Source organism: Malus sylvestris, chromosome 17, assembly GCF_916048215.2.
Source record: "Malus sylvestris chromosome 17, drMalSylv7.2, whole genome shotgun sequence".
Classification (NCBI taxonomy): domain Eukaryota; kingdom Viridiplantae; phylum Streptophyta; class Magnoliopsida; order Rosales; family Rosaceae; genus Malus; species Malus sylvestris.
The window spans coordinates 11,290,159-11,314,326 of record NC_062276.1 but is presented as its reverse complement, the minus strand read 5'-3'; the positions used below and the strand labels follow the sequence as shown (position 1 = coordinate 11,314,326).

The 24,168-nt window shown below is 37.5% G+C and overlaps 3 protein-coding genes across 7 annotated transcripts; 1 reads left to right on the top strand and 2 right to left on the bottom strand.

The window, feature by feature from the left end:
• The first annotated feature begins 2,801 nt into the window (after positions 1–2,801).
• On the top strand, positions 2,802–7,333 carry LOC126611091 (cytochrome P450 97B2, chloroplastic). The gene is made up of 14 exons (XM_050279269.1): positions 2,802–3,181; positions 3,473–3,653; positions 4,008–4,115; positions 4,457–4,541; positions 4,674–4,912; positions 5,248–5,421; positions 5,537–5,584; positions 5,713–5,772; positions 5,906–5,992; positions 6,097–6,185; positions 6,278–6,369; positions 6,468–6,529; positions 6,666–6,812; positions 6,907–7,333. The coding sequence occupies exons 1-14, from the start codon at positions 3,045–3,047 to the stop codon at positions 7,129–7,131; spliced, it is 1,734 nt and encodes a 577-aa protein (XP_050135226.1). The 5' UTR covers positions 2,802–3,044; the 3' UTR covers positions 7,132–7,333.
• On the bottom strand, positions 7,169–12,323 carry LOC126611090 (protein FAR1-RELATED SEQUENCE 2). Of its 4 annotated transcripts, XR_007618683.1 has the most exons (10): positions 12,049–12,323; positions 9,061–11,857; positions 8,904–8,960; positions 8,734–8,799; positions 8,551–8,613; positions 8,395–8,460; positions 8,225–8,299; positions 7,966–8,137; positions 7,567–7,670; positions 7,169–7,495 (listed from the first exon to the last, which is right to left on the bottom strand). XR_007618683.1 is itself a non-coding variant. In XM_050279267.1 (8 exons), exons 2-8 carry the CDS (start codon positions 11,806–11,808, stop codon positions 8,081–8,083), a joined length of 3,132 nt encoding a protein of 1,043 aa, XP_050135224.1. In that variant the 5' UTR covers positions 11,809–11,857; positions 12,049–12,323; the 3' UTR covers positions 7,725–8,080. The 4 variants fall into 4 exon arrangements, 2 of the variants coding, with proteins under 2 accessions (XP_050135224.1, XP_050135225.1); XR_007618684.1 differs by lacking the exon at positions 7,567–7,670; XM_050279267.1 differs by lacking the exons at positions 7,169–7,495; positions 7,567–7,670 and having other exon boundaries at positions 7,725–8,137.
• A 5,633-nt stretch (positions 12,324–17,956) lies between these two features.
• LOC126611089 (protein FAR-RED ELONGATED HYPOCOTYL 3-like) lies at positions 17,957–23,805 on the bottom strand. 2 transcript variants are annotated; one of them, XM_050279265.1, is made up of 10 exons: positions 23,592–23,804; positions 21,856–22,014; positions 19,517–21,733; positions 19,373–19,429; positions 19,059–19,127; positions 18,891–18,959; positions 18,732–18,800; positions 18,591–18,641; positions 18,408–18,504; positions 17,957–18,335 (listed from the first exon to the last, which is right to left on the bottom strand). In XM_050279265.1, the coding sequence occupies exons 2-9, from the start codon at positions 21,856–21,858 to the stop codon at positions 18,448–18,450; spliced, it is 2,592 nt and encodes an 863-aa protein (XP_050135222.1). In that variant the 5' UTR covers positions 21,859–22,014; positions 23,592–23,804; the 3' UTR covers positions 17,957–18,335; positions 18,408–18,447. The 2 variants fall into 2 exon arrangements, with proteins under 2 accessions (XP_050135222.1, XP_050135223.1); XM_050279266.1 differs by lacking the exon at positions 21,856–22,014 and having other exon boundaries at positions 23,592–23,805.
• Between the last annotated feature and the right edge of the window lie 363 nt (positions 23,806–24,168).

Sequence of the window (24,168 nt, the reverse complement as noted above, 5' to 3'; positions counted from 1 at the left end):
TGGCTATTTGATGTTCCTAATTGCTCAATCTGCGGCAACATTATTCAGTGGCTTCTCCTATGTGTATGTGAACATAGGTTATGAGAGTCCTGCTCTCCTAAGGACTTATTGGAGGTTATGATCCTTGAGATAATTCAGTAATTTACTAAGTAATCTTTACCATGTTTTCACACTTGCTCGTGTGCGTGTGCGTGTGCATGTGCGTGTGTCTATATATATATATATATATATATGCCCTTCATCTAAAGGTATCCATATTTTTGGGTAAAAATGAGAATTAGTTGTAGTGTCCATCCCACATCGAATTTCAACGATCCGAACAATCTATTTTGTAACTCTCAATTCATAGATCATCCTTACAAATATTCAATTTAATCTGAAACTATTTGCCTACTTGATTATCACGATGAACTTTCATTGTTTCTTATACAACAAAATGTTTGTCAATTTCTTTGAACTCAATTAGATGTCTCAAATATTTCCAATTTGGCTAATATTTTGCAAGGATAATCTATAAGATCCAACTTGAAAAATAGACGGTTCGGATCGTTGAAGTTCAATGTGGTGTGGGCCCCACAACTAATCCCCATTTAGTAAAAACAAACAATTTTTGTTGGGAATTGTGTACACAATTTTTTTTTTTTTTTGCTTATTTATATTATTTATTATACCGGATTTCAGGAATTACTTAGTACCGCATTCTTGGTCATAGTATATTGTGAAGGCGACAGTTTTACTTAACTCTTCTTTATTTATTTGTTTTTTTTTCAATCAAAATTGAAACAGTATGATATAGAATGAATCAATAGTTTTATATTTGACTATAATCAAAATTAACAAAGATAAATAAGCGGAGAATAGAAACCAAAGTATAAATGAGAGGAACAAAGGATTTTAGGGAAGGTTGTTCGTCTCCTAATCCTTGACACAAGAAATGGAATTTTACCCAACCCTTTCTTGTGTCGAATTAATAAAGATTCACGATCCCGTTTGTAAAAAATTGATATTTGTAGTTTTCAATTATTTTTTTTTGTCTAGGGGGAATTACGCTTACTTGTTTTTTAGTACAAGTAGCTATCGGGTTTGCTACGACTTTTTATTATCGTCCGACCGTTACGAAAGCCTTTGCTTCTGTTCAACATATAATGACTGAAGCTAATTTTGGTTGGTTAATCCGATCAGTTGATCAATGGTCAACAAGTATATTTAATTTATTTGGTCATTCACCAACCCGAGTCTGATATACCCTATATTTAATTTAGGGTCATTTTAGTTCTTGGCCATAATCAACCTAGTTGTTAGAATGAAACCTTATTTGTTTGAATAGTTTGATCAAGGTTCTTAGCATCATTTAAGGGATTTAACTCATGCATTTATGCATTCAATATCCCACAAATTATGAAATTTAAACAAATCCAAATAATATTGTTACAAATATAATAATTACTTAAAAATCAATAATGGAGTAATGTGTTCTTCTCATAGTTCTAGCTAAAAAAAAAAATTGTACCCACAAATTATGAAATTTAAACAAATCCAAATAATATTGTTACGAATATAACAATTACTTAAAAATCAATAATAAAGTAATTATTAATATAGTGCAAGTAATAACTATTGATATATTTTAAAGCATAAAATAACAACATATAATTAGCATGGGTTCGTTCATAAATATCGGTACAAATTAAATTAAAAATATGGGTACATATTAAAATTCAAGACTATGCGAAATTAGCATGGGTATGTTCATAAATATTGATAAAAATTAAATTAAAAATATGGGTACATATGAAGGTGATTAATAATTTTTCATATTTAAATTGACATATAATGACTTGTAAATAATTTAATATTCAAATAATGACATTAAGAAAGTCAAGGACCTTGATAAAAAATGAATAAGGTTTCAATTAATGAGAAGGGGAAATGAGGGATGAAAACATAATTTATCCTTTAATTTATTTGATATTTAAGTAAGGTAAAAACAAATTCCATTATAAAGCCTAATGCAATGCAAAAGGATGCATGTATGGTTGTTCAACCCCTTTACCGGTTAGGATTGGAAATCCTGTATTTTACATATCCATACGATTGAGTCCTTGGGTTTCCGAAATAGTGTATAAAATAAAGAAGTGTTTTGAATCATTGCTATTTGACTTGAACCTGTTCTAAAAAAGTCGAGGCGTTTCGAATTGTTTGTTGACAAGGTCAGAGTTAAGGAAAACCTCTGAAATTATTTCAAGATTGGACCTTGGACATATAATAGTTTCGGAATAGAATCTCTTTAGAAAGATCTTTTGTCTCATGGTAGCCTGCTTCGATTCCCTTATGAAACTTTCGTTATTTTTTTGTAAATATATAATTAATTCATAATTGTTGCGCGTATGAGTCTTATTGTAGGACTCACATGTATCAATAGTCAAAAATTAATCAAACACCGACGTAGCCAGGCACAATTTTTCAGAAATACCTCCTTGTGGAATAAATTGATGCTTGCAATTAAAAGCCTCCTAGGCCAAGGCTCCAAAACCCTTGGGCTTCTGAGTTATGTTTAGGCCTATACATTATATAAGTTGTTACTCAAAAGATTTAAGAATATGTGCAGAGTGCTCAATGTCCTAATTGTCATTATGAGATATAATTTTCTTTTATTTTGATCTCATTCGATCTCTAAGAGTCGAAGAAATTAGGCAGTTTTATCAAAACTTATCTCCACCTAAGCATGGAGAAAGTGGACAAGAAGCAGACAACCATTTATTTGTTGACTCATGAATTTTGTACACTTTGTTTGGTCAGGCTCTGGATAAAAGTCCTTCCCTGATTTTAGTGGGCAGGCAAGAGAGGGTGACAAAAACCAACCACCCAAAGCACCCACAACTTCCATTTTTTACTAAATCCGTACACCTCCACTTCTCAAATCATGTCATGCTTCCTACATTTCAGTGTTGTGTATGTACAAAAATATCCCAAGTACTAATATCCCCAGCTAAATCCCACTTCTCCAACTGAAGAACTGCTACCTAACTATTTGCCTAACGGCCATGGCTGGTTCTTCTCTGTTGCAGCCTTCTCCTCCAACTCTCATTAATCTCAACTTCCGGAGAGGTGAATTGGGTTACTTTCACTCTTCAACTACCACCCATCTTCTCAATTCCAAGCCCAGTCACTGTCCTCTCAGGTATCTCTCTTTCTTTTACTGTTTTACTGAGTTTTTTTTTTCCTTTGATTTTTTGCACTTTTGGTCAGTTGGGTGACTAAAACTTGGTGGAGAATGGAGAAAGCAGCAATTAAAAGACACCCATGTAATCATTTTATCAGATAAACATTTTTTAGCTTCTGGGTTTCTTAGATAAGATGATGTTTCTTTTAAAGTTGAATGCTTTAGTTTCTTGAGAGAGGATATGATGTGGATTTGAACTTTCAATTCACTCTAAAATTAGATAATATGATGTGAATTTGGTAAATGTAGGTGCCAATCGACCAGTACTGAGGAACCAAAAACGAAGAGAAATTTACTGGACAATGCAAGCAACCTCCTTACCAATTTTTTAAGTGGTGGGAAAATTGGGTCTATGCCCACAGCTGAAGGTGCAGTCACCGATTTGTTTGATCGGCCTCTCTTCTTTTCACTGTATGATTGGTTTATAGAGGTATGCATCTGCTTTATTTGAATTGTTTACCCTGTCATCAATTGTTCATTTGCTTGTTTAGATTTAAAATTAGGAAAACTAACGAAAAGTCCAAAAAGAACTTTAGTTTTTAATGAAAAAGGACAAATAAAGGTGTAGTGAATGGTATCAGGAAAGGTAAAAATATGATTTTTCGTTAAAAGTGAACAGTACCGGGAGTGTTTCATTAAAACTCCCTTTAAAATTTGATGGTATATACAGATAGAAATCGCAGTTTCGCAGCTGCGGGGACTGGGGACTCTGTTACATTGGCTTTCTGAGTTCCATTTTTCATTGAATGTTTTTCCGTTTTACAAATTTTGTTTGTCTTGGCAGCATGGCTCTGTGTACAAGCTTGCATTTGGACCAAAAGCTTTTGTTGTTGTATCAGATCCAATTGTTGCGAGGCATATTCTTCGAGAAAATGCATTTAGTTATGACAAGGTACTACCTAATAATGTGCTCTGGATTCTGGACTCCCCTTGTATTGCAAGAATTTGAATTGTTGGTTCTCTCTTCATTTTCCATGTTTGTAATGCCATCATTGTTAGTGTATCATGTTCCTTTACAAGTAAACTCATCATTCCCGCGTAATTTGCTAACATGGTTAACCTTTTTGCCATTCGGTATATAATCTTGAGTTATTTTCGAATTCCCTTTTTGTCATATCAATCGTTTATATAAGATGTGCAAATGTATATATTTCATTTATAAGCTGTTTTGAGTCAAATAATTTTTACTTATTCTAATCTGTTCTTTCCAATTGCTTGCACACTTGCACATAGGGAGTTCTGGCTGATATTCTAGAACCAATTATGGGCAAGGGACTTATACCCGCTGACCTTGACACTTGGAAGCAGAGGAGAAGAGGTGAGCAGTAACAGTTAATATTAAGAGTTTTCACCTCAGGTTGGGGAAAAGAATATGGGGTCCATATTGTAAGTTTGTAACTGATAGTGATCCATAGTATAGGGATTTACCAGCCATAATCTGTTTTTGCAGTTATTGCTCCGGCGTTCCATTCTTTATACTTGGAAGCTATGGTCAAGACATTCAGAAATTGTTCAGAAAGAACAATAGTAAAATTTGAGAAGCTACTTGAAAGAGAGAGCTTGCGTGGTGGCAAGGCAATAGAGTTGGATCTTGAAGCAGAGTTTTCGAGTTTGGCTCTTGATATTATCGGGCTTGGTGTCTTCAACTACGACTTTGGTTCTGTTACCAAAGAATCTCCTGTAATTAAGGTTTGGCAAAATGAGCTTACATTCTAAAGATTCCGTAATGTTGTATCGGGCATTTGATGCATCTCATCTTGATCTCCTTTTTCAGAAGAACATTGGGTTTTCATATCAGTTGTACATGCATTTTTTGTATTCTGTTTAACATACATTGGGTTTTCTTATAATTTCTGGAGTGAACATAATCTTACAATTCACTAATCATTGCGAACCGTTACTTTTTTTTAGTATACGATATGACCTTGTTCCCCTTCAACTATTATTGATATTGATTTAGAATTCATGTTAATGTACTTGCTGCTGAGAATTCATGTTCAGATTTTTGTGCAAATATATTACAGGCAGTGTATGGCACTCTTTTTGAAGCTGAACATCGGTCCACCTTTTATATCCCATATTGGAAATTTCCACTGGCAAAGTGGATAGTGCCCAGGCAACGGAAGTTCTACGGTGATCTGAAGGTTATAAATGACTGTCTTGATGTACTCATCAGAAATGCGAAAGAGACCAGAGAGGTTAGATGAAACTTGAGCTGAATGAAATTATTGATGTTTGTAGCATTATTGGAAACAGATGTTAAACAAAAAATTCGAGTATTAAGAACCATATTTTGATTATATTCTGTGACAGGAAACAGATGTTGAAAAACTGCAACAAAGGGATTACTTAAATCTGAAGGTGGGGAAAACTCCAACTCAAAAAATAATTCAATCCACATTTGCTTGTGAACTCTAAAGATAAATGATTGCAATTAGGAGCTTTGCGGAAGCGTTAAAATTCTGGCATTGTAACTATAAAGTTTGCAGGATGCAAGCCTATTGCGTTTCTTAGTTGATATGCGTGGAACAGATGTTGATGATCGTCAGGTAAATACTTGAAAAACTTCAATGCTTTTAGGTACAGCAAATCTGACCAAAATAATTTACTTTGCGTATAATTCAACAACGTTTGGAGTATTTGCGTATAATTCTAATAAACGGTACCTGTGGATTTCAACAGTTGAGGGATGATTTGATGACAATGCTTATTGCTGGCCATGAAACGACGGCTGCTGTGCTTACTTGGGCTGTTTTCTTCCTTGCACAAGTATTCGTTTCTAATTTGAATGTTGTAGCCATGTTAGGTTTCAGAATAAAGTTATGCAGAACCGGTGATGATGATACAGGCGCAATTAATTTGCTTTCTTGCAGAACCCGTCCAAGATGAAGAAAGCGCAAGAAGAGATTGATTCAGTGCTTGGACAGGACGGACCAACTTACGAATCAATCAAAAAATTGGAGTCCGTTCCTCCTAAGACATTACGATGATTACTTGAACTTGGCTCTTTTTCACCCGAATGATTGATTCAGTATATGGTTTTTCTTCTTTTAGGTACACCAGACTTATCGCGGTAGAGTCTCTTCGTTTGTTTCCCCAACCCCCCTTGCTTATTAGACGTTCTCTCAAACCAGATAAGCTACCAGGTATTAGGACAGAAGAAAAGACCCTGAACGGCAACAACATTTTGTTCTTTTTATCAAAGTCATATCTAGGTTAAGACGGACTTATGTCCATCGTGCAGGAGGATACAACGGTGCAAAAGATGGTTATGCGGTTCCCGCTGGGACTGATCTCTTCATTTCTGTGAGTATAAGAAGTTAAGTTTCCTTGTTTCTTGATGAAGTTCTGTAAAAAGGTTTGTTAAGGTAACACTAAGCCCGGACCTCAGCTGTAACACTAAGCTATTTGCTTTGAACTTCCAAAACCATTGTCCATTCAGGTATATAATCTCCATCGATCTCCATACTTTTGGGACAATCCTAATGAGTTTGAACCGGAGAGGTTTTTAGTCGAAAAGAAGAGTCACGTTGAAGGATGGGCTGGTTTTGACCCTTCTCGAAGCCCTGGAGCGTTGTACCCGAATGAGGTTATTATTACTAGTCACTGCCACTTTTGCACCTACATCATGTTCTCACATTGATGATATCTATCATGTAATGATTTTATGATGCAACTATCAGATTATAGCAGATTTCGCCTTCTTACCTTTCGGTGGAGGGCCAAGAAAATGCGTCGGAGACCAGTTTGCTCTAATGGAGTCAACTGTGGCACTGGCTATGCTGTTGCAGAAGTTCACCGTCGAGCTAAAAGGATCCCCGGATTCAGTGGAACAAGTTACAGGGGCAACACTCCACACAAAGAACGGATTGTGGTGCAAGTTACAGAAGAGGTCCGATATAAACTGACATACCGAACAACAATACACGAAAGGAACACTGATGATGATTGGGCAGCGCTACAAGCTCGGCATATTTTTGACGGAAAAGCATTCGTCTTCTATTGCCATATACAATAATTTTGTTAGCAACGAAAGCGGAAGATTGTTGCATAATGTATCATAACTTCAAACAAAATTTGCAGGAGAAATGATATGACATATTTTACTTATATGAATGTATACTCTTCCTAAGGTCAGCCGTCCGTGTGCTGAGCAATCCTCGATCGCCATTGATGCATCGTGGGTTCCACATACTTCAACGGTCAGACTTCACATGTGCGCGTGGGCGACTAACCATAGGACTGATAGCCAATCACCCTTTGTCTAGACCACTGCAACGCGGTGAAATGAAAGGGTTAACCATGAAGAGATGGCGTAGCCTCGTATAAAAGATTCATCATACCTATCGAGTCTTAAAATAGAACTCGTTGAGAAGAGAAACGCAGTTGAAGAGTGCATGACATAAAATTCAACTTATGTTGTTTCTTCCGACATCGTTTTGTACAACTGTTCAGTAAAAGAACAAAACGAAAACATCAATGTGAAAGATGGTAAATATGATTTGCAGAATCTCAACTCTTAATCAGAGTGAGCGATGTTCATTGATATTTATAGGAGTAGTATACAAACACACGTAGAACTAGGATTACAATCTAAACAGAACGTGGACTAAATAGAAGTTAAGTCAGGATGAAACTTGTTCTGGAGTAGGCATGTCGTCTGAGGATTCCATGTTGGAATTGGATTGTGATTGTGCATTAGCAAACGGAGATGGAATGGGATTTGGTTTATCACTACGTACCGAAAAAACGTGGATATATGAGTTCATCATTTTCAATCCTCGTTTACAGGCATGAGGCTGAATTTACAACTGGACGATAGTCTCTTCATCTCAATGGATGGGCATTGTCTCTCAGCTATTTTGGTGGGTGCTTATCACGTCGATGCTTGCGCGAGGAGCCTACAGACTGTTCCTGCAGCCAAAGAGCATTAAGTTCGTGCAAAGAAAATCCAATGTCAAATAGGAAACAGAAGTCCAAATAGGCTATTCAAATGCCCACCATATCTTCGGGATTGCCCCGAATCTCATAACAGCCATGCACAATCGGTGCTCTGGGACTAGGTTGTAGCTGCAACTAAAAAAAGCCAAAAACAACACACTGCAATTTTAGTATTTGGATTTGATGAATCGTACTGCTTGATAGAATGCCATGTACGAAAAATCCAGTACCATTCCTTGCAGGCTCTGTTGGGTCCCTAAGTGACGAGTATGTGTTGGTAACGAATGAACCTGTCCCTGAATGAAATCGAAAGAAAATGTTTGCATTCTGATTCCTGAATCAATATGAAAAATCAAGGTCAGAATAAATAAAGGTTTGGGTCGTACCTGGGTGACCCGTTGGTTGTCGTAACAACCCTCATGGATAGGAGAAATTGAGTTCAACTGTCCCTGATATAAGTATAAAACAACCCTGGATATAACTTAACCACTGGATGAAAATACTGTAAGGTTACATACCAACAAACTCTTATTGCATTATTCTGGGATAACATAGCTGTTTCATATTACCCGTTCAGATTCTTGCTGAGGGACGTAACAATTATCAAGCTTATGTGCTCTGGACTTCATCAGTTCCTACATTTAAAAACCATAGTGAGGTGAATCATAATATATTAAAGTTGAAAACAAAGAATCGATGAGCGAGAGAATTTCGGAACAAAAAAGATCGTGAGACAAACCATCTGCTGGCAGCTGTCTTGCAACCTGATAGCAGTGCCATCCAGTTCAGTTTGCACCTACAGTACATGTAAAATCGACTTTAGGCACACATCAATTAGGATGACCCAAAACAAGTTGTAGCAAGATCTACATGCCAAAGATCAAGCCTTAACTAACCTTTCTTTTTTTGTATGTTTTCTTTTTCTTCGACAACTTGGCTACACTGCAGCTGGGATCCACTACTTCAACGTCAATAAAACCATGATTAGCTGACACGGGTTCCAAAACACTTCTTACAGAATTATTCACATCGACACAATGTTTCATAACTGTTTCTAATGCCTGAAGTGCAATGTGGTAAGCGTCCGGAGATAAAGACCCCTCTTCACCCAACTTAACAGCTAATTTACATAGATCATTGAAATGCTGCACCCTGCAGTTAAGCCTCTTCGATCCATCGCTAACAGTATGCCTAACTTTTGCATCTTTAGTCCAACGCTTCAAAATATAATGGGATGGGATTGTGTAAACACCAGACACCTGGAGGACCAGAATTGCATGCCTACAGAGAAAACCTCTGCATTCAAATGAATGACATAAACAACATACTTTTTGGTCTGCTTCATTCCAAGACACGATGAAATTCTGGCGTTCTTCCAAATCTGTGACCCGGAAGATTACAGATGCTTCATTTTCACCTTCTTTCTTCAAATGACAAGAAGCTAGTCCAAAAACCTCGTCCTCAAATTTTTTAAATACAGCATCTGTATAGATAGTTGACATTTGTTTCTCAAACGGCGAGAAGGATCTTAATCCAGGTTGTTTATCCTGTGTTTTGAGAGAAGCGCCAGCTTCCATGTCATAACTATCTTTACAAAATGCTTTGTACTGCTCAATAAAATCCTTAAATGTAGCTTCTTGAGAAATGTACCTATCAAAGAATGAAGTTATACTTCCAGATCGCTCCCTTGTTGACATTCCAGCTAAAAACGAATCCTGCATATAAGTTGGGGCCCACTTTTTACGATCTTCATACAATGAATGAACCCACTCATTTTCTCTTAGTTCAAATCTATCAACCAGTTTCGACCATTCCTTTTCAAATTGCTCAACTGTCCAAGACCGGTAAATGCATTTGCTGAATTTTTCGATAAATGTTTCTTTCTCATTTATGGAACCCAAATTTCCAGGAATCCTGGTCAATACATGCCATAAGCAAAAACAATGGCGTGCATCAGTAAACGCATCTTCTACAGCTTCTTTCAGGAATTTGTCTTGATCGGTGATAACCACTACTGGAGCTTGGCCACCCACTGCTTTAAGCCACGTCCGCATTAACCAAACGAAAGCCGATGTAGTCTCTTCTCCAATCAATGCACATCCAAGCAAAATGTACTGAAAGTGATGATTAACTCCAACAATAGGAACAAAAGGAATTTTATAATTGTTTCTAACATAGTAAGTGTCAAAGAAGACTGCGTCGCAGAAACTGCTATAATCACGCTTACATTTTGAATCAACCCAAAACACACTTCTCAATCGTTTCTCATGGTCAAAATCTATTGCATAGAAGAAGTTGGGATCCTCATCCTGCATAGACATAAAATGTTCAAACATTACTCTTACATCTTCCTCATCTAAAGCCAACTGCAGACCCGTCTTCTGAGGAACAACGATAGCAGGTTTCTTGTTCCTTCCGCTGATAGCATAAATGAAATCATCTGGGCAAATCTCATGGTTGTGCTCCTTTACAAAACTATGTACTACCCATTTTTCACTCTCTTTCCTCTTTATATGCAAGCTAGCTTTGCAGTCCGTCTTTGTGATGCATGTTCTTGGATTGACAGTTGTTCCCAACTCACGCTTGCTTCCAAATCTAGAGCATGCAATTTTTATGTCAATAAACTTTCCAGATTTTTTTGAGCGCCGACTGGCTTTAATTGTGATGCCAAATCCCACAGACCGGGCATACTCCCTGTAGTAAGAGTAAGCTTCTTCCTTAGACTCAAACTCCAAACCATTTTCGGGCTCCTCAACTACCCCCTTCCCCTTATCAAGGGAATCTACCCCGACATTGTTCAGATCATTTTGATCATTCAAACTAAAAACACTTTGTTCTGCATTCAACCCATCAACTTCCATAACATGATCACTTGTTATCGGAGAAGTAACATGCTCCTCCTCAACATTTACCTCATCTGTGATATCTACAATGTCAACATCTTTATCTGACCCAAAACTTTGGTCTGCATTGAATCCATCCTCTTCCTTAACACAGTCACTCGTCAGAGAACTAACATGCTCCTCATCAACATTTATCTCATCATTGACGTCTACAATGTCAACATCTCTATCTGACCCAACACGTCGTTCTGCATTCAACCCATAAACTTCCTTAACATGATCATTCGTTGTCGGAGAACTAACATTCGCCTCAACATTTATCTCATATGGGACATCTACACCATTAACATGTTTACCTGACCTAACACTTTCTTCTGCACTCAACCCATCAGCTCCCCTAACATGTTCACTCGTTGTCAGAGCACTAACACTCTCCTCCACAACATTTATCTCATCCGCAACATCTAAAATGTCAACATCTTTATCCAACCCTACACTTTGTTCTGCATTCAACCCATCAACTTCCTTAACATGATAGCTTGTTGTTGGAGAACCAACATGCTCCTCCTCAACATTTACCTCATAGGAAATATCTACAATGTCAACATCTTTATCCGACCCAATACCTTGTTCTGCATTCAATCCATCAACTTCCTTAACACGATCACTCATTATCGGGTAACTAACACGCTCCTCCTCAACATTTATCTCATCAGTGACATCTACAATGTTAACATCCTTATCTGCCCTAATGTCTAACTTGTCCTGCTCACATGAGGGCAGTTCAAGATCTATCTCCATAGAATCAGACAAAGCTTACACAACACAAAAGCTCATTTCACTGAATTACCTGATACCAAAAAATCAATAATAAAAGCTTCAAAATTAAGAATATATACGAAAAATTGTAAAAAAAAATTATACAAATTTCAAAAATTTCAAAGTGAAATGTTCTCTTTGCTAACTAATCTTGTAGGATGCAAGAAGAAAAATAAGCTGAAAAAAGAAAAGTGAAAAAAGAGGAAGGAAATTGGTGATTACCCATTTGTTTTGGGAACTCAGCAGCAGCAACTAAAACATCTCCACTCAATTATGAGAAATTGCAAGACTTGAGCTTTTTCTTTCTGTTTTACTCAATTTTCCCAGGAACCAAACAGGTCGTGAGTCCAAGCAGAATGACGAGAAATCAAGCTCACGTAAACGAAGAGGGAAGTGCTTGCACCTGCGCAAGTCAGTATTCACTCTACCACCACGCTCGGACTCGGAGAGAGGGGTTCAACTTTCAAGTCTGGTAGTAGGCCGGGTTCAAGTGCACGGGTAATCGGGTATAATTTAGCCTCCAAAACTTTCGATGGATAATGTTATTGACCAATTCATTTTTATCTCTCATACATTTTTGTTAAATTTTTACTATTGATCTTTTCAATTAATTCGATTCAATGATCAAATATTAAGAAGGGTGTGTGAAAAGTAAAAATTGGTGGGCGAATAACACTATAAATTACACAAAACTATCTCAATTATAGGTCGAATGACACTATCATACCTCAATTTTAAAAATGACAATATCATACCTCATCTCATGAATTTGTTCTAATGTCGGACCTTCGTCAGTTTTTCTATTAAATTATCTTTTAAATGTTAACGTGGCTAGAGGCGGGGCCCATTCACTAATCCAACTGTATTAAAAAATAATTAAATATTAAAAAATTAAAATTATTTTTCATATAAAATTGTGAGATCCACCTTTACAAACCCTTCCCCACCCATCCATCCAACCTTCCTCCACTACGATTTCTCTCCTCTCTCTCTCTTTCTCCTCTCTCTCTGGGCAACCTGTAATCTGCAATTTCTTCCCCCATCCCCCACTCTCTCTCTAAAATCCCTACAAGCCTAACCCATGTGGATATTTCTCCTCCTACCATAATTTCTTCCCTCATCCCCTCTCTAAAATCCCTCTCTACAACCTGCAACCTTCAATCTTCCCGTACAACCTGCAACCTTCAATCTTCTCGGAATCCTACTCCTCCATCGACAACGACCACTACGATCGCCTTCCCGACTCCCTCCTCCTTCATTTTCAACAAGATCGGCGAAGTCTCGACCAATTTGGTGTCACCCACCACTCGCCGGATCGAGCTTCCTAACGGCGAGCTTGGCATCGACTACAAAATTTTGCTTAGGTCGAGGGCCGATTTCAGCTCTACCTTAGACAAATGTGTCATCCTCGGCGCCTCCTCAGTTATCCACCAAGGACCCACCAAAGCATCGCTCTGTCCGGTAACCGGGTCCAATGGGTTGTGCGCCACCAACAACTCCGCCGAGGCGGACGATACTGCATATGAACAAGGATCAGCTTGGTTCTGAAGGATGCAGACGGGTAGGGTATTGCACATGAACAGGGACCAGCTCAAGGAGCTGCGGGTGAAGCCATCGTCAGCCTCCTTAGCATCAAAGAGGGTGATTAGCAGGTGAGGGCGGCGGTGGGGAAGTGGGTTCTGGTTTTGGTGGTGAAGGAAGGTTGGGGGAGATAGATTGCAGGTTGCCCAGAAAGAGAGGATGGTGGAGGAAGGTTTGGGAGACGGGTGGGGAAGGGTTTGTAGAGGTGGATTCCACAATTTTATATAAAAAAATAATTTAATTTTTAATTTTTTAATATTTAATTATTTTTAATCCAGTTGGATTAGTGAGTGGGCCCCACCTCTAGTCACGTCAGTATTTAACAGAGAAATTAACAGAAAAACTAACAGAGGTCTGACATTAGAACAAATTTGTAAGATGAGCTATGACATAGTCATTTTTAAAAGATGTGGTATGATAGTGTCGTTCGACCCATAGTTGAGGTAATTTTGTGTAATTTACCCTATAAATTATATAATCAAAACCGTTCAATTTTTTTATTTTCATTTGAAGATCATGTCTATAAAAAATCATTTAAATCCGAAATCGTTTAGTCATCCAAATATATGGAATAAATAGATGATTTATCATAAGTATGTTACTTGGTACTCACGTAGTTTAAATTCTACCAAATTATTGTAATGCTTCAGTTAAACATAAACTCGTCAGACCAACTCCAATAGTTCAGTTAAAGATAAACCTCTCCCCAAACCTTGTAAAACAATTGGACCTAAAATAAGTTTTGAGTGAAATAGTTTTTGGAGCAAATACCGGCCAGCCAAGATTTTGGCCTAGGTTGAAACGCACGTGGACGCGACCACAAAATTGGAGAGCTCATAGGACAGACGTGCACAACGTGCAGAAACACTAACAACGGGTGGGGCTCACGCTGACATCGTTTTCGGCCACCCAAAACGAGCCCAATGACTCTTTTTCTATCGAACGGTCAAAAAGTTATCCTAATTTATTTATGTGAACATTTTAACCTAAAAATATTTAGATTCTGATAAATAATGAAAGGATAAAAGACTGTTTACTACCATCATGTTTTGTGGTTTTCAACATTTAGTACATCAAGTTTTTTTCGTCTCAGATTCATACCTAAAGTGTAAATTTTGGGACAGTCTCATACATTCGTTAGTCAAACTGTTAAATCTGCCGTTAATTGTGACGTGGTGCCATGATTGGGCGCTAAATGTCATCCACGTTTTTTTTTTTTCTTTTTTCTTCTTCTTCCTTCTTCTTCCTTCTTCTGCAACTTTTTTTTTCTTCCTCCTTCTCCTTCTTCCTTCCTCCTTCTTCCTTCCCTTTCTTCTCCTTCTTCCTTCTTCTTCCTTCTACTTCTCCTTCTTCTTCTTCTTCCGAATCTGGGGATTTTTTTTTCTTTTTTCTTCTTTCTTCTTCTTCCTCCTTCTTCCTCTTTCTTCTTCTTCCTCCTTCTTCCTCTTTCTTCTTCTTCTTCTTCCTCCGACTGCAACTTCTTCTTTTTTTTCTTCCTCCTTCTCCTTCTTCCTTCCTCCTTCTTCCTTCCCCTTCTTCTCTTTCTTCCCTCTTCTTCCTTCTTCTTCTTCCTCCGAATCTGGGGAAGATGAAGGTTTTTTTTTTCTTTCTCCTTCTTCTCCTTCTTCTCCTTCTTCCTTCCTCCTTCTTCCTTCCCCTTCTTCTTCTTCTTCCTTCTTCTTCCTCCGAATCTGGGGAAGATGAAGGTTTTTTTTTTTTCTTCTTTCTTCTTTCTTCTTCTTCCTCCTTCTTCTTCCTTCTTCTTCTTCCTCCGACTGCAACTTCTTCTTCTTTTTTTCTTCCTTCTTCTTCTTCCTCCTTCTTCCTCCTTCTTCTTCTCCTTCTTCCTCCTTCTTCTTCTCCTTCTTCCTCCTTCTTCCTCCTTCTTCTTCTCCTTCTTCCTTCCTCCTTCTTCCTTCCCCTTCTTCTCCTTCTTCCTTCTTCCTTCTTCTTCATCTTCCTCAAAAAAAAAAAAAAAACCTTCATCTTCCCCAGATTTGAGGAAGAAGAAGAAGAAGAAGAAGAAGGAAGAAGAAGAAGGAAGAGGAAGAAGAAGAAGGAAGAAGGAGGAAGAAAAAAAAAGAAAAAAAAGGTTGCAGTCGGAGGAAGAAGAAGAAGAAGAAGAAGAAAGAAGAAGGAGGAAAAAGGAGGAAGAAGAAGAAAGAAGGAAAAAAAAAAACTTCCCCAGATTCGGAGGAAGAAGAAGAAGAAGAAGAAGGAGAAGGAGAAGGAAGAAGAAGGAAGAAGGAGAAGAAGGGGAAGGAAGAAGGGGAAGGAAGAAGGAGGAAGGAGGAAGGAGGAAGGAAGAAGGAGGAAGGAAGAAGGAGAAGGAGGAAGAAAAAAAAATTGTAGAAGAAAGAAGAAAAGAAAAAAAAAACGTGGATGACACGTGGTGCCCAGTCATGGCGCCACGTCACAATTAACGGAAAATTTAACAGTTTGACTAATGGATGTATGAGACTGTCCCAAAATTTACACTTTAGGTATGAATCTGAGACGAAAAAAACTTGATGTACTAAATGTTGAAACTCACAAAACATGAAGGTAGTAAACAGTCTTTTACCCATAATAAAAATACTAAGCTGACCCATAAAATATGCATTTCATGTAACTCATGGAACAATATGCAAAACCTTATCAACGCATATCAAACACAAGAAACAAGAGTTGTATAGGAAAGTCATGAAACACACAAAAGCATATGAAGCACATGGTATAAATATATAACACACGAAACAATATGAAACGTACATTAAACACATGAAACACAAACCTACACACACCTCCTCTATATAAGCATAGGTTGAAACTCAAACCTACACACACCACTTGCTGTAGTGAACGAATAAATAAACAACGAAGAAATGTCCTACCGCTTGGGCTGGCCAATTTATGGGTCGTCATAACGAGTCAACCATCATTCTCGAGGTTGTGGCATCTTACAACATTTGGATTTGGCATACATTATTCAGCGTTAGTGGATCAAACAACGAGTCTTCTCCTCTGTTGATGACAGCGTCAACGGATAGGCACCTGAATGGAAGTGCAAGATAAACAGTAATAGAGACAAGCTAGGTTAATACTTAACCGATGGTATTTAGTTCTGCATTTATGAAAAGTTATTCTCATCCCGATAATCCAATTTCTTCTTTCCACTATCTGGATGAGAATAACTTTTCAAAAATAGAGACCAACTAAGGTAAATACCATCGGTTAAGTAGTAACTTAGCTCATGTTTATTACTATTTATCTTGTACCTCCATTCAATCCATTGACGACGTCATCGAATGAGAAGAAGACCAAAAACATTGATATCGTTGTTTGATCCAATAATGCCGGAGAATGCATGCCAATACAAGTGTTGTAAGACGTCACAGCCTCAAGAACAATGGATGACTTGTTATGATAGCCCTTAAATTGGCTTGCCCAAGAGGTAGGACAATTCTTCGGTGTTTATTTATTCGTTTGCTGCAGCAAGTGCCACCTTAAGTTTTACACAATAACATTTATAACATCCAATTAATGGGAATACAAAATTCGAATACCCACTTGTTATCTTTTAATTGGAGCATTTTCCATGAGCTCCTGGCTAAAACTTAGAGAGGATTTGAGTATTTTCATTTTCAATCACGCTCTCTAGGAGCTTCTAAATCTAGGAAGTGAGAAAGAAATTCCTAACAGCTCGTATCATTGGTAACTATTTTTTAAATAAAACGTTATATTTCTATTGGTATGTAACGCTAAAATGCATATGCTTTCAAGAAACACTACTCACATGTGATGATTTCAAAAATGGGTTCCAGTTCAAGTTCTTTAGTCCAGAGTTCAATCGGGTGACAGTGAAAAATCGTTATGACTGTGTTTGATTTAATTATACGGATTAACAAGAGTAGAGAATTGTTCCGCATTGCATTCATTCATACCATTTTATACGTGTATTTAATTATTCATTGATAATTGAGTTTTGTTAATTATCCATGTGTTGCAACAATATAATTTTTTTAAGAAGCTTTTATAATAGCTTTCTGGCTTTTGTAGCTAAAACTTAACTAAAAAGTGTATGGTTTATAAGCTCTTAAACAAGTCAAAATGGTGTTATTCCCCTATTTGGGTCAATATAGTTTAATATTGACTTTCTAAGTGTTTCTCCAAGATATAAAGTTTTACAAACTCATGAGAGCCCTAAGTCTAAATCTCATGAACGACACTAATAAACCTCTCATTTCTCAACCGTCATTGATTTTTGGAGTAAAAAGAAATGCTTATGGAATGGGCTCACAAGCCGAAAGAGAATCTGCTTAAGGCTTTTTTGGAAAGAAGCAAACTTCAAAGTAAAACACCAACACGAGAGATTTTTCAGGATGACCGTCACACGATATGGTACACCATGTATCCCTATATAAATTGTGGGTTATATGTGTTAAAAGGTTAATAACTTAAAAATTAAAATTTTCCACCACTTGCATGAAAACACGTGCTGTACCATCCATATTCCTGTCACAACTAAAAAATTTTCCACCAACACACCCAATTCATCCAAAACAAAAAATAGAAAGTGAAAATATGAAAATTTCACTTGGCAATTTTGCTTGCATCCTCACTATGTTAGCTTGTGCGCAGCAGAAGCAGCAATCAGTCAATAGAATTTTGACTAGAGTAAGTTAACTCTGATCTCAACTGACCCTATTGAGGCTAAGCAATCAGAGGTACAATAATACAACATCCTTTACAGAGGATATGAACCCTTCTCAAATTTCCATCCTACTTCCGAAAAGACTGCATACGAAATAGTTAACAACAGCCTACTCTCTCGTCTTATTTTACAGGTACCAAATGAGGAAGTTGTCCATCGTGATCCCTCTGTCCGCAAGGTATGATACATTTCACTTTTCTTTACATAGAGATTATCTTCAAAGGGTCTCCTTTACCTTCGGAATAATTATTTAATCAGTTCCACTGTGTTTCAAGTTAAACTTTAGCTGACATCCAAGGAAAATTACCTTTTCACATGCAAGATACCAACACTGGGCAATGTGTTCCTTAAGCATGTCTGGATGCATCCTCATGCAATGGAGTGGTTCTTACATTGGGGTCATCCTGGCACGAGGAGAAAACAAATGTAAGCTAAGCTAAGCAAAATGTATAATTTAGGAAAGTATTAGTACCATGTCTAGCAAACTAACCCGAATTCCATAAGCAAAACCAGTTGGAGTTCTGAAAAAATCCATCTGTCCCTGCAAGCACAACGCCGCAAATTATAAAATGCAACCATTTGAACATGGTCATAGGCTGGATATTTTTGTTATCATGATAGGGTACTGTACCAGCCCATGCATGCTTTGCTGAGCACTGTAATAACCGTCATGACTTGGGGCTATAGAGTTCAGTTGTCCCTGCAAGTATTAAAACCAGGTCCAAGTTATATTCATGTAGTTTGCGATATTGCTAGTGTTTTTCTACTCATTTTAATAGTTATGACTTACAAGCCCCTGAATGGTCTGTTGATTCCCATAGTAGTTATCCCGTGTAGGCGCCATTAGATTCAATTGTACCTGACAAAAAGGAAGCAAAGGATGAAAATACGAAAAACAATAAAATAAATAAAAAGAATCATAGACAATTTGTTATTAGTACAAGATATGGTCTCATACCATTCCTTGCACATTCGGTTGGGCACCATAATAGCCATCAAGGGTTACTGTTCTTGAGGTCAATTTCTCCTACAAAATATTGCCATGGTCAAATAAGTGTAAGAAAATTTTACTTGAGGTTCACTAATTTACTACACAATTTTCCCACATGCGATGCCAGATTTACCTGGGCACACCAATCTTGTGTGACCAGATTCATAATATTGTTTCAAAATGAATATGCATATCCCAGATTAGGATACCAATCAGCAAGTGATATAAAACAAATATTTGTTTTTCAAAAAAGCTAAAAATAATAATAGAAGAAGACAAACCATTTGTTGCAAGCCGTCTTGTGCACCAACAGTCATAACCTCCGGTTCACAGTTCACCTGCAATTTGATTAGAATGTTACCTTTAAATAAAAGTTATAAAACTATAATGAGCATTACGATTTATAGTCACTATCAAGAACAAACCTTTCTTTTCTTCGTCGGATTCTTTTTCTTGTTTGTCTTGCTGCTCATACTTCTATTTTGGTTATCATCTTCAATGCAAAGCAGGCCATGAGTGACTGATGTGCTAGCTTCTAACAGACTCTTACTAGAATTATTTACACTCACACAATTTCCAAAAGCTTCTTCTAGTGCACGGCATGCAACACTGTAACTCTCCTGAGATAGAGTTCCTTCCTCAATCACTTTCATTGCCCGTTGACATAAATCATTAAACTTTTGCACCCTGGATAGTACAATGTCGGATTCTTCTCCCACAAAATGCTGGCTCTTTGCATCTTTTGTCCAACGTTTTAATACATATTGTGATGGGATTGCAGATAGGCCACATATTTGGAGAACAATCAATGCATGTCTACAAAGATAACCTTTATATTCAAATAAGCAGCATACACAAGAAACCTCCGTCTTCATTTCATTCCATGTTACGATGAAATCTTGATTCTTTTCAAAATCTACCACGTTGAAAATAATGCTTGTCTCATCTTGTCTTTCCCGTTTAGGGTGACAAGCAACTGCACCTAAAACCTCACCTTGAATTTTCTTGAATACTGCATGTGTGTACAGCCCTGAGACGCTCTTCTCCAAGGGCGAAGGAGATCTCAATGTTGGAGGTTTGTTCCATGTATCATAATCTGCTTTGGCTTCCTCATCATACCTATCTTGTAGAATTGCTTCGTACTGTTTCAGGAATTCTTGAACAGTGGTCTTCTTATGCACATACTTGTCAAAAAAGGAGTTCACACTCTCAGATCGCTGAACTGCAGACATCCCAGCCAAACAAATTTCCCTCATGTACGTTGGTACCCACTGTTTTCGACCTTCATACAACAACTGAGTCCATTCATCCTCTTTCAGTTCAAATTTCTCAAGAATTTTCCACCATCTTTTTTCAAACTCTTCAATTGTAGATGACCTGTGGATGCACTTTTCAAATTTCGCCATAAAATTTTCATGCTGTTTAATCACATGGCCAAGATTTTCAGAAACCTTCCCCAAAATATGCCACAAAGAAAAACAATGATAAGCACTTGGAAAGACCTCCGTGATAACTGATTTTATCGACTTGTCATGGTCAGTGATTATTACTTTTGGAGCTTGTCCACCCATAGCTTTCAACCACGTCTGCATTAGCCAAGAAAAAGTTGCTGTACTTTCATCTGATACCAAAGCACATCCTAGCAGCACGAACTGATAGTGTTGATTCACTCCAACAAATAAAGCAAGAGGCATTTTATATTTGTTCCTAATGTAGGTAGTATCAAAAGACACTATATCACTGAAATTGATGTAGTCATGCCTACTTTTAGCATCAACCCAAAACAAACTCTTCAGCCGTTGGTCTTCTCCCAGATCTATAGAATAGAAGAAGTTGGAATTCATATTCTGCATCTGTGTGAAAAACTCGAGCAAAATCTTCAAATCTCCTGCCTCTAATGCCAAATTCCTACCCTTATCAAAAGGATTTTTGGAATCACTTTTTAGACCAACCACATTTTTGTATTCAGCAAATTGTCTAGCCATTGCAGCGTACATTTTTCTTGTCTGCTCACTGACTGCTTGGGCTGGTAAAAGCTCATGGTTATGCTCCTTCACAAAATTATGTATAACCCATTTACCATCTGGTCGTCTCTTCACATGCATCGAAGCTTTGCAGTCTGTCTTTGAACATGAACGCCGACCAGTCGGATTTTCTGGGTCTTGCTTGTTCTGTCTGGCACGTGGTCTATTATACGACTTGTCATACTCGCGCTTGGTTCCATATCTAGAACAAGCAAATTTCGCATCAATAAATTCTCTCGATGTCTTTGACCGGCGGCTGTTTTGGATTGCGGTGTTGAACCCCATAGACCGAGCATACTCCTGATAAAAAGAGTATGCTTCCCCATGTGATTCAAACTCCATACCAAAAAGCGGCTCAAGATTTGTATCCTCTTTAAACACTACAATATCTGGTGTAGGAGAATTTAAATCCCCGCCATCTTCAGCAAGTACTTCATCTCCAACATCCTCAATGTTTCCATTCTCTATATCTCCGTTGTGCACTTTTTCTTCATGTTCCAACATGTTATCAATTTCATGAGGCTCTTCATCTTCTTTGTCATGCTCACCAGAAGGTAGCCGTAGATCAATGTCCATGGTGAGGTTATTTAATTTTAACTGGTTGCTATCAGAAAACATCTGAAACAAAGAAAAGACAACAGTTGGCAGTAAATCAAATAATGATTAAACTTACATACTCTGAAGAATAATAACGAACAAAAATTCACTTTCCTAATTAAAGTAAGAAAAGAGTTACAAACCATTTTGGAAGTTCAAAGCACTATTAAGTTATTAACAAACAGCTCCAACTAGATTGTATTGCCTTGTCAATGTGAATACGACGATGACATCCTCCTCTTCCAACATAAGGGAGCAGTATCACCTCCCATGATATCTTATATGCTATTATAAAACTTTGGCTGGAAGAAAAATAATAAACTAACACGCATTAATCATACATGATTGGAAATTTCAAAAAAAGAGCCAATTGAACCACTATCACACGTTAAAATCATGATGCTTCAAAAGGTTTAGGTGATTACCACAGATAGAGCAATTGTGCCTGGGAAAATGTTTTTAACTATTAGTTCCAACAAATAATATTCAGAATTGTGTATGATTCACGTAGTCAGTTACAGGTGTGAGAATTTTCTGTTCAACACAGGTATTTACGTAGTTCGAGAGTCCAGCTGCCGTAACCTTATTGATACCATATCCTATTCACAGAGGTATTCTAGAGCGCCAAAGTGAAGTATTTAACCTAACATACCAGAACAGGGTGGTAAGGCACCTTCTTTGAGGCATAAGGTGTTGTTCTGAACTCAACAGAATGCCACAAAACAAAACTTGAAAATGATAAGAAGTGGGACTATCATTTATCTATCACATAAAAATTCATCTAGGACCACAAATATGTATATCAACATAAAAAAACTGGCAAACATGTATATCAACTTCACAATCTAATACCAATTCCGATGCTAATTATCTATTTCAAACTAACTCAAACGAAAACAAAAAATCCACCATCTAAACGTCAAGAAACATTCTACAATGGTCTAAATAAGAGCAATATAGTGTTCATTTTTACCACATATGTGATAGTGTGCTGACACAAATAAAAGAGTTTCAGCTACACATGGCAGCAGATAAGAGAGGGCTTTCTATATTTTGAAGTGCAAGATACACACACAATCCAAACGAAACCCGATCAAACTCACATGCCCGTTCCACATCCCGGTTCATCGTACAATTTCTAAACTTGCAATTAAATTCCCAAAAGTATAGACCATCAAGTCATGAGCTTTAAAACCGAAATAACTCGGAATTGGGAAATCAAACTTTACATGCTAATAAGTACTGATTTGGTCCTAAGGTGATTTTATAAAAAGTGGGTATAAAAAAAAACTGAGCTCAAAAAGGTATTTGGTAATCACTTAAAAACAACTTATTTTCACAGTTTTGGGTGAAAAAAAAAGTTAAAAACGTGAAGCAACAAAAATAAGTATATTCTCACATCACACCGGAAACATTTTTTATTTAAAGCACAGCAATACCAAACAAGCCCTAATACTACTCAAGCTTTAAAATGCGCAACAGTGCATGTCCACTTAGGATTCCAACCAAACTAAACCAAGCCTCTTCAACAAATAAAGAATTCCCAACTACTCAAACGTATAATTTTTTTAGCTGAATTCAAAACGCTGGAAAATTACTCAGATAAATGCGCCAACTTCTGCACACAATTTTGTACTAAAAATTAACTACTTGATACCAACTCCTCAGTTTTCAATCCCATTTCATTAATTTAATGTCAAATGCAAGAAAAATCCCAAGTTCAAATCCCAAATTGCACACCGACAAATTCAACCGAAAACAAACTCAAAAGAAGAATTTATAACATTGAATTGATTCAGTAACAAGTATAGAGATGGAGGTAGATTGTAGAGAGAGAGAGAGAGAGAAAGAGAGAGGGGAGAGAGAGAGATTACAATACCTCTTCCCGTATTACATACGGAGGAACCAGGAGGAGGAAGCTTCGATCCGCAACTGCGAAGGAAGATGATCGCACACGCGAGGGGGAGGAGCGAGTGGCCAATTACGAAGCTCCTTTAATTTTGCCCCCAATTTGTTTCTGTTTTAGGGTTTCAAAATCGATCCCAGTTCAATCTGACTCTCACTTTGTCCCACTCGCTGCCTCTCTTCCCCCTTTTATTTATGTCCCGGACCGTCGTAGCCACGCGTGTCGCGCGTGCCGGCCCCTCGTGCTGTTGATGTAATTGTGCGACTACCGAGCGAGCTGATCTCCGGATGTGGGTCCCGCTTTTACTCATACGTTAAGAGCTGAGTGTGCGCGTTTCACGCGTGGCTGCCCGCCCGACAAAGCCACTCGTCAGCTGCTCTCAGCTGTCTTGCTCTCTCTTTCTCTATTTTCTTCTACGTTCTTTGACTATTTATCACAAATTTATTTCATTTTGTTGATTTAAAGTATTTTTTTCATTGTTACGTAACTACGTTCTAGTGTTTTTTCTCTTCACGTCTTCCTCTAGCATCCCCTTCTCCTAGCCTCTCCT